The 12792-nt window shown below is 51.4% G+C and overlaps 1 protein-coding gene across 1 annotated transcript; it reads right to left on the reverse strand.

The window, feature by feature from the left end:
* Positions 1-2625: 2625 nt before the first annotated feature.
* Positions 2626-10220, reverse strand: rrp7a (ribosomal RNA processing 7 homolog A). Its single transcript, XM_063063349.1, has 7 exons — positions 10143-10220; positions 9913-10052; positions 7903-8028; positions 6190-6307; positions 5880-5977; positions 4962-5160; positions 2626-3780 (listed from the first exon to the last, which is right to left on the reverse strand). The coding sequence occupies exons 1-7, from the start codon at positions 10195-10197 to the stop codon at positions 3695-3697; spliced, it is 822 nt and encodes a 273-aa protein (XP_062919419.1). The 5' UTR covers positions 10198-10220; the 3' UTR covers positions 2626-3694.
* Positions 10221-12792: the final 2572 nt, after the last annotated feature.

The following is a 12792-nucleotide window of genomic DNA, read 5'->3' on the forward strand; positions in this document are numbered from 1 at the left end:
TATAAATGCGCCATAGAAAGCCCCCTATCTGGACACATGATGTCTTGGTACGGCAACTGCTCTGCCCATGATCGCAAAAAATTGCAGAAATTTGTGGACACAGTTCAGCACGTCACGTAAACCAATCTCCTCTCCATGGACAATGTCTATACTTAGTAAAGCAGCCAGCATAATTAAAGACCCCTCCCACCCCGTACATTCTCTCTTCTCCCCCTTCCGTTAGGCAGAAGATACAAAAGCCTGAAAACACCAGGCTCAAGGACAGTGGAATACGCCACTGTTGTCACTGACTTCATCAAGACCCGTAAAGATGAATTTCTGCCTTCAAGAGCGTACTGGATATACACAAACCAAAAGCCGTCAGGCAGGAGATTTGCAGTAAACTGAGGGCTTGATCTGTGGCGTCAAAGCCAGTGACCCCAAACGATACAAGAAGTTCAGGTACGATGAATAGAAGGGTATGTTAAGAGTGGAAAAAAAACAATCTGATCGAAATTAGAAATGGAATCTGATGCACATCACCTCTGGCAGTGTTTGCAGGCAAGGTGAAACCTAACATCTGGAATGGCTGCGATGCTTCGCTCCCAGATGAGCTCAACTCCTTTTATGCACACTTTGAAAGGGAGAATAAAACTACACCTGCAGCCTCTGGTGACCTGTGATTATAGCTTTTATCCTGCCATTATAGACTATGGAATTGTTCCTAGTAAGATCAGGTCTTGACCTCACAAGCTAACTCGTTTGCATCTTGTTGTTTACCTGTACCGTTGTTTCTCTGTAGCTGGAATAGGTAGATAGACACTGTTGAGGAAGCAGGGAGTTTGCAGGGACTGATTGGGAGAATGAGTGAACAAGTATCAGATGGAACACAGTGTTGGCAAGTGTATGCTCATGCACTTTGGCAGAAGGAATAAAGGTGAAGATTATTTTCTAAATGGGAGAAAATTCAGAAATCAGAGGTGCAAAGGGACTTGGGAGTCCTCATGTAAGGATTCCCTAAAGGTCAACTTGCTGGTTGAGTTGGTGGTGAGGAGGACAATGTGATGTTAGCATTCATTGTGAGAGAACTAGAATACAAAAGCAAAAATGTATGGCTGAGGGCTTAGAGGGCAATGGTCTTGGAGTATTGGGAGCAGTTTTGGGCCCATAACTAGGAAAAGATTTGTTAGCATTGGAGAGGGTCCAGAGGAGGTTCACAAGAATGATTCCAGGAATGAAAGGGTTAACATATGAGGAGCATTTAATGGTGCTGGGTCTTTATTCATTGGAGTTTATAAGAATGAAGGGCGATCTCATTGAAACCTATTGGAAGGCCACGATCGAGTGGATGTTTCCTATCATAGGGAGTCTAGGACCAGAGAGTACAGCCTCAGAATAGAAGGACTTCCATTCACAAGAGACGAGGAACCATTTCTTTAGCCAGAGGGTTGTGAATTTGTGGAATTCATTGCCACAGATGGCTGTGATGGCCAAGCAATTGAGCATATTTAAAATGGAGGTTGATTGGTTTTCGGTTAATCAGGGTATCAAAGGTTATGGGTAGGAGACAGAACAGGGTTGAGAGGGATAATAGATCAGCCATGATGGAATGGCAGAGCAGATCTGATGGGCCAAATGGCCTAATTCTGCTCCTATGTCTTATGATAACACTTTATTCTGCAATGTTGTTTTACCTCACTGCACTGTCATGATTTAATCTGTGTGAACAGTATACAAGCTTTTCACTGTATCTTAGAACATGTGACAATATTGAACCAATTCAGTCAACCAGAGCATGCTCAGGTAGCGGCTTCAATTACCCCTAAAAATCATCGATAATTCCACCCAAGATGCTGCTGCAGCCACTGAGCTCCAGCAGTTCATGTTTCACTGGGTTAAGTCAGTGACTGAGACATTCTCCCTTTCTTAGACCATTCCACTTCATTTTAAGAGGTCTAAGACGTTTCACCATTACCCTCAGAGGCTGGAGCGTGGCTGTCCACACTGCCTTCACCCCTCAGTCAAAAACTCACTGAGTCAGGCAACAGCTGTGATGGTCAATATTTTTCTGTGGAGTCCCTGCATTAGCAGTGCAGAGGGAAGACAGGTGATAGAAAGAGACAGAACCAGGTGAGGTGGGGTGGGAGAAGATCAGCAGGTGGAGGCAACCAAATGGTATACAGAATGAATTCTCTGATTTCAGGTTACCCACTCCCATCAGTTCACCCGGAGCCTCTGTTTCTCTGTTCACCATTTCCCCGTTACCAGATTCATGACCCTAGTCCATCTGCATATTATCCACATTCCCAACCACCTTCTCTTTACTCTTAACATCCCTTATCCCTTCCCCATTTGCCCAAGGTTATCCCTTTCCTTCCTACCCTCCCAAACCTGGGCTCCACCTGCCCATCATCTCACACCCTCCCTTTCCCCTCTGAATTCCCTGCCCTGATGCACGGTCTCCACCTGAAATGTCACCCACTCTCCCACCAACACCACCCTGCTTGACCCACTGACCCCACCACCCCAGCAGTTTGTTTTTTTTGCTCTGGATTCCACCTTCTCCACTTCTTGTGCCTTTACCTCTCAATTATCTTTCTTGTTTCCAAATGACCAACACAGGACACGGTGTTTATGATACTGGCTGTTTATTTACAAATATCTTAGAAAATCTGAAACACGTTTCCAGGTATGAAGTTAAAACGCTCCAGGTTCAATAAATAGTGTGAAAATCAGCCTCCTCCTCTGCACCACCTGAACGGACTGCAACGGGAGAAGTCAGTGAAGTGAACTGATTCACGGCCGCAGTGACAAACAGGTGAATTACTGTGAGAGGCCTCAGCTTTTCTCATTATTCGCTCAAAGAACCCTGCGAATATCTGTACCATTCACCTACATTTGACCGCAGCAAGGTTGTTTCGGGGAACGACAGATTGGTCCCGGAGAATTTGATCCAGCAGCTCAACCACCTGCATACTGAGGAACGCTTGGGCAGTGAGACTTAACCCCTGGACTGGGAGCTTTGGCGAGGACAAGATGTTGAAGTGGTTCGATAACATGGACAAGATCCAAGCTTACGCAAAAACTGAGCTGCAGGAAATTTATCTCTCGTTCCTATTACTTTTTAATTTTAAATCATGGCACCTCAGGACTTCCTGTCAAAACTTGACAATGTCATCATTTAATAAAATCTTAGATTTCGCAGTTAGTAATAGACTTTTATATAGCGGGGTTCTGTAGGGAACATACACATTCAGATCAGCGATGTGTGCAGTCAATGTGCAAGTTCCAGTTACAAAGAACGGCGGCCTTAAACTCTGGATCTCTTTCCACAGGTGCCACCTGACCAGGTGTGCATCCAGCCTTTTCTGTTCCTCTGCCATACCCAGCGGACGGCACCCCCAGGGCACAAGGTGCCCACTGACTTGTGACTGGATGAGCTCATTCACTGTTCTGCCAGCTGAAAATATCATCTCTGGTTCACTCACCACGGGTCCAGTTACCAGAGTAACGTGATAAAGCCCCGGCCCCTGTCACCCACCCCAAGGTCCTGGCCAGTCGCAAATAGCTACGCCCAGTTATAGTCCCGAGCTGTTGTGGACCCAGGACCGAGCACGAGGGAAGAACCCTCTCTGAAGCCCTTCCTCATTGCTGCAGCCTCGCTGTCGACCCGAATCCCACTCCCTCCCCCGCCGGCCCCCGCCCCGACCGGATTTCAGTAAGGCTTGAACTTCCGCTCGGCCCTCATCACAGCAATCCTCTGCTTATCCTCTTCAAACTTCTTCCGAAGCTGGGCGATATCTGCAAAGAGAACGGCAGAGGCTGAGCTGGGGGAGGATCAGAGATGCCCGAAGATGGAGAGGGGAGGGGAAGACAGTGATGTCAGGGAGGAAGGGAAAACTCCCCAGGGGGCAGGAGATGAGCGGATATCTCATGGAGGTGCACTAAATTAGCTCCCGCTGCCTATTAAATGCTCCCAATACAGTGTGTCCCAAATAGCTTCTGACAACCGAGTCCAGCTCCTGGGCTTCACGTGATTTAGCTACTAAGCCCAGCGGAACCATTTCCACTGACAGGAGAAGGGGCAAAGGTGGGTTACTGGCACCTTAAAACCAGTCGTTTCGGGCAGATGGGGCTCGTCAAGCAGGGTTGGCAGCTCATCTAGGAGAAAGAAAACTCCGATCTCAAACCTCCGCTGCCTTGCTCATGGGGGAAGGCTTCAGGAGTAAACACCAAGGGAAAAGTCCGGAGCTGACCGGTAATTTCTGCAGACACGGGTGCCAAACTGCATCGGTCTCTGCCTTTCATTTGGACTCATCAGCTGCATGGAGGGGGTGGGCCTGCTGTATAGGCAACAGCTTGCTCTCCGTATCACACTGCCCTGGCTTGTGTATCATGTAGACAGCTGGGACGTAACATCCAGACCAACGAAGGGCCATAATACAAAGTTAAGTACAGGCAGGCTGAGACTCGAACTGGAAGCCACAGGTTTAATGAAAGGTGAAATGTTTAAAGAGAATCTGAGAGGGAGCTTCTTCACTCAGGAGGAAGCGAGTGTGGAATAAGCCACCAACAGAACTAGACGCGAGTTCATTTGTAACATTTATGAGAAGTTTGGATGGACACAAGGATGAGAGGGGCATGGAGGGACTTGGTCGGGGTGCAGATGGATGGGTCTAGGCAGATCAGGCTGACACAAGTTAGATGGGTCAAAGCGCTTGTTTCTGTGTTGTAGTACTCTGTGATTCAATAAGACAAGAGACCTCGGTGGGGGAAATCAGAGACACTCGTCTGTAGGTCCTGGTTGTGATGGAGTGAGAACTCTCACTGGAGAGCACTCCTCCCCCGTTACACTTGCCCACCACCCCATCCCGGAGTCGAAACAGAAGTAACCCCCCTCCCCACAGCAGGAGCCTCTATGGGCCACGCCTAGGTCAGCAATTGCACCCCCCCCCGCACACAGAGCCCACTGTCAGACTCACGCTCTCGCTTGGCGTCCTTTCGCTGCCAGCTGTAGAAGTTGAGCAGCTCTTTCTGAGCTCGCTTGCGTTTCTCCCGCTGGATCGCCTGCAGGCTGTGTGCCTCGGTCCGGGGAACACCAGGCCGACGGCCCTTCCTGGTCACCTTCACCCAGCCCTCCTCGTCCGGGACCCCGTCCTCGGCCTCGGCGACGGCCTCCAGCTGCGAGTGGAACGAGGGGCGTGAGAGGCCCTGGCTTGTAACCCACCATCCCCACCACACCCACCCACTCAGTGACTCACCATCCAACCACAGCATCTACCCCACTGTCCAATCGCACCCGCCAGGCTCCCCCACATCTAACCATCAGGAACCACACTCCACCCAATCCCATGAACCATGTTGCAGCCACCCACCTACTCCACTGCGTGCCCATGCTCATACCCACCCTGCCCACTGACCCTCCCCAGACCATCTTCTCCCCAATAAACCACATGGCCACCCCTCCCCACAACCCGAGGCAGATCTGCTCATCTGCCACACGCAAGACTAGCCAACCCACACCCCCGGCACCCAGCTCTCCCGCCAGTGACAGACAGCGTCCCCCACCCCCGGCACCCAGCTCTCCCGCCAGTGACAGACAGCGTCCCCCACCCCCGGCACCCAGCTCTCCCGCCTGTGACAGGCAGCGTCCCCCACCCCGAGACCCACCCTCGGCACCCAGCTCTCCCGCCAGTGACAGACAGCGTCCCCCACCCCGAGACCCACCCTCGGCACCCAGCTCTCCCGCCTGTGACAGACAGCGTCCCCCACCCCGAGACCCACCCTCGGCACCCAGCTCTCCCGCCTGTGACAGACAGCGTCCCCCACCCCGAGACCCACCCTCGGCACCCAGCTCTCCCGCCTGTGACAGACAGCGTCCCCCCCCCTGCCGCACTTACCTCTGCCACCCGCTTGTCGTGTTGCTTCATGAACTCATCAATGTCGCTCTGTAGTGCCTCAGGGTCGACGATGCCGGATGAGTATTCCTGGATCCACTCTGGGGAAGAAACGGGACTGGAATTCAGGAGCAGACGCAGCCAGCCTGGGTTCCCAATCAACAGGGGTTACACTGGCACAGTGGTTCCAAAACCCCCTCCTTTGCCCACCACCCCAGGATTACGTACTCCCCCACCCCCGCAGGGGCTGCTTCCTACCTCGCCCCAGCATCACTCTGCCGTCACGGTTAGCGACCCCACCCGGGGTACTCACTCTGAAGGCCTGATCTGATGGGGTGCTCCTTCGGAGACAGGACCCAAGGCTCTTGGACTTTCAGGGCAGACATCATCCCGGCTGGTTTCTGAAACACGACGTAGGCCACCTGGAAGCCCTGCAGCAAAGACGGAGGTTAGGCACCACCGCGAGGGGCAGCGTCCAGCACACGGGTTGCAGAACACGGCCACTCTGGCTCATAGAGACGCAATCGGAAGCCAGGTAGTCCTGTCGGTCCCATCACCATAACTGACTGTACCAAGTACTTGACTCTATGTACTCCTCTCCCCTTCGTCAGTAGGTGGTGGTGAAGACAACAGCGCTCATCATTGAGGACCCTCACCACCTGGGACACGCTCTCTTCACACAAGGGTTGCAGCAGGAAACTTTCTCCCCCAGTATTAGTGTGCAAGGTGTCTAAAAGTGATTCCATTTAATATTGGAGGGAAAAAAAATTAAAAATGCACCCAGGGAGCCTTATGTGACTGTATGTAGAGGGGCAGTTTTGGACCCAGACTCAGAGAATTGCAGAAATGAGGCGGTGAATCTCATTGCCACAGGCAGCTGTGGAGGCCGAGTCATTGGGTGTATTTAACCAGAGGTTGATAGGGTCTTGGTAAGTCAGGGCATGGAACGGTACAGGGAGAAGACAGGAGATTGGGGTTGAGAGGGAAATGGATCAGACATAATGAAATGGCAGAGCAGACTAGATGGGCTGATTGGCTGAATTTTGCTCCCATGTCTTATGGTATTATTAGTGGCTAAAGTATCAGTGGGAGAACATTTTGGAGACAATAACCATAACTTTGCATGTTTCAAGGTTGTTATGGAAAGAGAAGATGGTGGTCCAGAGACTAAGGTCCTGAATTGGAGGAAGACCAGTTTCTAAACCAGACAGAACTTGGCAAAAGTAGACAGGGAGGAGTTACTTTGAAGACAGGTCAACATCGGAGTAGTGAATCATTTTGAAGTGAACGAGAGTTCAGGGACAACGTGTTCCCGGACACTGGAACACAAGCACGGCAAATCTGATGTCAGGGATCTAGATTTGGAAACAGGGGATGCACCTCAAGTGTCGGGGTGGAGCAGAACAGTAGGGAAAAGAAAGATTAGGAGAGCACGGGCGGGGGGGAGGGGGCACGTAATATTTCTGGCAGACAACACTATGGAAAAATTCAAAAGCATTTTTCTGTATATTAAGGGGAATGAGGTCCCATAAGGAACCAACACAACGACCTGTGTGTATACAGGACACAGATCAGCTCTAAACAAACACTTTTCACCTGTATTCACTAAGGAGAAGGCTATTGTAGATGGAGAATTCAGGGTGCACAGCGGAAGGGGGAGGATAGTGAAACTCTGGAACATGTTATCATTACTGCACTGTCACAGGGCAGGCTGCTCCCAAGGCAAACAGCAAACCAAAACTTCACTTGACCTATGATGGTTATACAGAATGTTCACTGACAGTTGAGATCCCACGAGTTACCCAACGACACCACTCCCATGCTCACACACATCTTTTATTAATGCCAAAGACAGTCAGTGGTCATTGTGTAAAGAGAAACTCACTCACGACTCTCTGATCTGAAGTCAACTCCTTTCAGGCCACCCAAGCAATGATTCCCAGCTCCCCCTTACGGTCTTTTAGTTCACCACGTTCCAAAGAACTCTGGCTTGTAATGATAATCACACCAGACACTGAAGCATTACCTCCGCAGGTTTCCTGGAGAAGAACTTTGATTTCTTTGCCTCAGGTTTGGTTCCTGGGCCTGGTCTGTCTTGCAGTTCCACTGACGCGATGGCACCGCATTGTGAAAAGAGCCTGTGCAGGCTCTCCTAGTACCCAACAGAAAGGGACAAAAACTTCAGGCAGATTCAGCATTGCTAAACTAATATTTAAAAATACTCCAAGGAACAGATTTTTGTGGTAGTAAGAGGACAGCAAATCCCTTTTGTCTGCCCAACCTCCCTCCAAGACTCCAACGCCTAGAATGCTGACCCTCACTTTCATCCCTATTTCGAGGGCTCAAGGCCTGCAACCAGCTGGCACCCTCACCTCAGTGTCCAGGGCTCATTACCAGTGAGGGAAGATTTCCTTTTATAATCATTCTATTAATTTTCAAGTTCATAAACATAATAACAGTACTAATACAAAAAGATTGGGATTACATTATTGGTAATTGACAAGTAAAAACTACAGATAATACAAGTATAATAGATCTCCCAAACTATATAGTTAACCATGATAAAAGGAAAAATGAAAAAAAAACACAAACCAAAAAAAAACCAAAGTGAGGGAAGATTTACATGATCAGTAGTGGGATGCATAATCTCATATACAAAGATTGGACAGAGCAGATTACATCACTGGAGTACAGAGCAGGTGAGAGGGGACTTGATTGAAACACAAGATACTGTTGAGGTATCTGGTGGAAGAATCAAGAGGTCAGCTGCTTTGGACAGAGATGAGGTGAACTTCTCTCTTACTGAGAGCTTTCAGGGTTCTCTTCTGCAAGTAGTACCATTAATAAAACCGCTGAATACATACATTTGTAAGAGGACTGATTCTTGTAAGTGAAGGGCTAAAAGTTTCCCAGAGGGAGGGCGGGGATTCAGCTGGATTGGACTGTCACATGGTGGAGCAGCTACAAGAGGCTGAGAGGCCGTTCCCGCTCCTCCCGAACCGTTATGCGCGGTTCGATCTCCTCCGCTTTCCCCTGCACCCTCCTCTCCTCTCACGGGATTCCACCCCTCGTCCCCCCTTACCCCCACCACTGTCGACCGTACCCCCACCTCCCGTCCCTCCATCCCACCCCACGTCTCCCCTTACCCCTCACCCCCGCCTCCTGACCCTCATCCCACCCCAGGTCTCCCCTTACCCCTCACCACCATCCACCTCGCCCTCCCATCCCTCCATCCCACCCCTCGTCTCCCCTTACCCCACACAACCATCCACCTTGCCCTCCCATTCCTCCATCCCACCCCACGTCTCCCCTTACCCCTCACCACCATCCACCTCGCCCGCCCGTCCCTCCATCCCACCCCACGTCTCCCCTTATCCCTCACCACCACCCACCTCGCCCTCCCATCCCTCCATCCCACCCCTCGTCTCCCCTTACCCCTCACCACCATCCACCTCGCCCTCCCGTCCCTCCATCCCACCCCACGTCTCCCCTTATCCCTCACCACCATCCACCTCGCCCTCCCATCCCTCCATCCCACCCCTCGTCTCCCCTTACCCGTCACCACCATCCACCTTGCCCTCCCGTTCCTCCATCCCACCCCACGTCTCCCCTTACCCCTCACCACCATCCACCTCGCCCTCCCGTCCCTCCATCCCACCCCTCGTCTCCCCTTACCCCACACCCTCGTCCACCTCGCCCCTACCTCCCGACCCTCCATCCCACCCCACGTCTCCCCTTACCCCACCCCACACCACCATCCACCTCGCCCTCCCGTTCCTCCATCCCACCCCACGTCTCCCCTTACCCCTCACCACCATCCACCTCACCCTCCCGTCCCTCCATCCCACCCCACGTCTCCCATCCCCACACCCTCGCCTCCCGTCCCTCCATCCCACCCCACGTCTCCCCTTACCCCTCACCACCATCCACCTCGCCCTCCCGTCCCTCCATCCCACCCCACGTCTCCCCTTACCCCACACCACCATCCACCTCGCCCCCGCCTCCCGTCCCTCCATTCCACCCACTCCCCCGGTACCTGGGTGCAGTAGGGCGGCACGTTGAGCACGAAGAGTGTCCGGTTCTGAGGCCGGGCGGCAGCAGGTTCACGGGCCCGGTGCGGCTTCACCAGGAGGCGGCGGGAGACCGGGCTCTTGTCCGCGAACCTCACGGGGATCTCTGGCGGGGAAGATGGAAGTCAGTCCGGGCCGCATCACCCCCTGCCCCTCCCGGTTCCCTGGGTCTCCCCCGACACCGACCCCTCGGTACCTGAGAAACCCGCCGACTCCGCTCCGCCGACTCCCTCACGGCGCGGCGCCATCATACGACCAGGATGCAACGCGCGGCACCGCGCCTGCGCAGTGGTAACGAGGGAGGGAGGGAGGGGATGGGAAGGGACGAGGAGGGAATTCTGTCTCCCACCGTCCCTCCCTCCACTTTGCAGGACCACTGCCGGAGTCCCGAGGGTCGGAACACTTCTGTCCAGTTCCCGGGCGTGTGGAACAGGGTGGGAAAAGGCAGGTACCTGGATGTGTCAAAGCAAGGCTGCTGGAAATGGGATCAGGCTGGTCGCTGTTCTCTGCCAGCCACAGGCAGTTGGACACGTCCAGTATCTATGATCCTGTGCCAGACCACCCGAAGCATCTCTTCACAGCTCCGAACTCACATCGATATCAGAACCCGACCTATCTACAAGATGCTGGAGGAACGTGCTGCGTCAGGCAGCATCCGTGGAGGGAAATGGGAAAGTCAAAACCCTTCATCTGGACTGCTCATCTCCATCCAGTCCCCACCCAGTCCCAGCTACAAGCTCTCCCAACTTTCAGCTGCCTGGTTCCGCACCACCCTAATTTTCACCTGTCCAGTTGCAGGGTCTCGATCTGAAACATCGACTATATATTACCCCCCGCCCCCCCCCAAACATATCAGAATCGGGTTTATTATCACTGATATATGTCATTAAAGTTCTTGTTTTGTGGCAGCAAGACACGGAAAGAAAACTAAGTTATAATAAATAAATAGTGCAAAAAAAAAAGAATTGAGGTAATGCTCGTGAACCATTCAGAAATCTGATGGTGGGGGGAGAAGTTGTTCCTGAAACTTCGGGTGCCGGTGCTCAGATTCCTTTACTTCCTACCTGATGGCAGGAACAAGATGGCATGTCCTGGATGGTGAGGGTCCTTAATGATTGATACTACCGTTTGAAGATGTCCCAACACTGCTGACCTGCCGAGTTCTTCCAGCATCTTGTGTATTGCTCCAGATTCCAGCATCTTCAGCTTCTTCTGCCACCAACAGACCTACCTATTCCCCTGCAGCGTTGGATCACACAGGACAAACCTATCTAGTCCTGTGCGAGAACTGACACTGACACCAAGACCATTTCTCAGAGGTGGTGAATTCCTGCTTTCAGTCCCCAAGAGGTTCAAGCCCTGGGCAAAGACCCCTCATACTAAACAAAGATCTATCCTCTTATTTCACCCCTTACACCACAACACTCCTTTACTGGACATCAATTGCACGCATGAAGTTCTGTGTAAGATCACCGGCAAGGTGGAGCAGACCAAGGGGATGGAATTCTGACCAGTGCGTGGCTCGAATTTGGCCCATGTTCTACACAGGAATTTATGCAGGAGGGTGATAGAGCCAGAAAGGTACTTGGATCTGCACCTGATGAGTCAAACCAAGACTGCTGTCTCGAAGGGTAATTTGGCTGACGGATAGCATTCATCCGTCATCCCAGAATCAAGCCACACCAGCAGACAAGGTGCAAAGCTGCTTTAACGGAGCATGGCATCCCCATTCTGGACAGGAGCCCTCTCTTAGCTAAACCCCAGCCCACAGCTCAGCAACTTTTGAAATGCTGGCGGCAGATGTAAAATCCTCATAACCCAATGTGGGGAACTCAGTTATTTAGAGATACAGTGCATAACAAGCACTCCCAGCCCAAAGAGCTGCAATGCCCAGGAACCCACCCGTTTAATCACAGGACAATTTACAATAACCAATTAACCTATCAACCAGTACGTCTTTGGACCGTGGAAGGAAACCCATGCGGTTATGGAGAGAATGTAACAACTTCTTATGGACGGTGCTGGAATAGCATCATGCTACGCTACCATGGTGCCCTTGGATCAACTGGTCAAACTCCAATCACAATATTCAGTAATTACTAAATATCAGCCATGTCTCTGCTTTCCATTATGAGATCAGAAGGATTGTCCCGATGGGAAATCGAGGTTATACCTTGGCCCTTTAGTGAGCAGAGGAATTTGACAGTATTACCAGTGTATAATAGGAGTCACTGACCAACACACTGACCGACGCCCTAGGGAAAGCATAGATAGTGCACGAGATTATTAGTGCATTGCAGATATTGCATCCAGAATGTGGATTTCAGGAACTTTCATGCTCAGTTTGAAGGAGTCACTGATCCATTATTTCAATAAAAATATTCAAAATATTGGAAGTTTAGCTTTATTTGTCATGTATACATGAAAACATAGTGTGAACTGTGTCGTTTACATCGATGACCAACAGGCCAATGATATGCTGAGGGACAGCTCACGTTACCCCACCTCTGGTGCCAACATAGCAGGCCCACAACTTATGGGCCTTATCCATGTTTCAGGAATGCAGGATGAAACTGGAGCACCTGGAAAAGTCCCACATGGTCACAAGGAGAACACACAAACTCCTTATAGACAGCGGCAGAAATTGAACGCTGATTGTTGGTGCTGTAAAGCATTATGCTGACCGCTGCTGGAAGACTGGTGAGAATTTATAAGCATCTCCACCACAGGAGGGGGCAGGTTTGCTGTCTTTAGCCATGGGCAGATGGTCGGAGTTTTTTGATGCCGTGATCCGGTCTTCATGAAGGGTCAGTGAAGACGATCAACGGCCAAGCTGAAAATGGAAC

Source organism: Mobula hypostoma, chromosome 11 (assembly GCF_963921235.1).
Source record: "Mobula hypostoma chromosome 11, sMobHyp1.1, whole genome shotgun sequence".
NCBI classification, from domain to species: Eukaryota; Metazoa; Chordata; class Chondrichthyes; order Myliobatiformes; family Myliobatidae; genus Mobula; species Mobula hypostoma.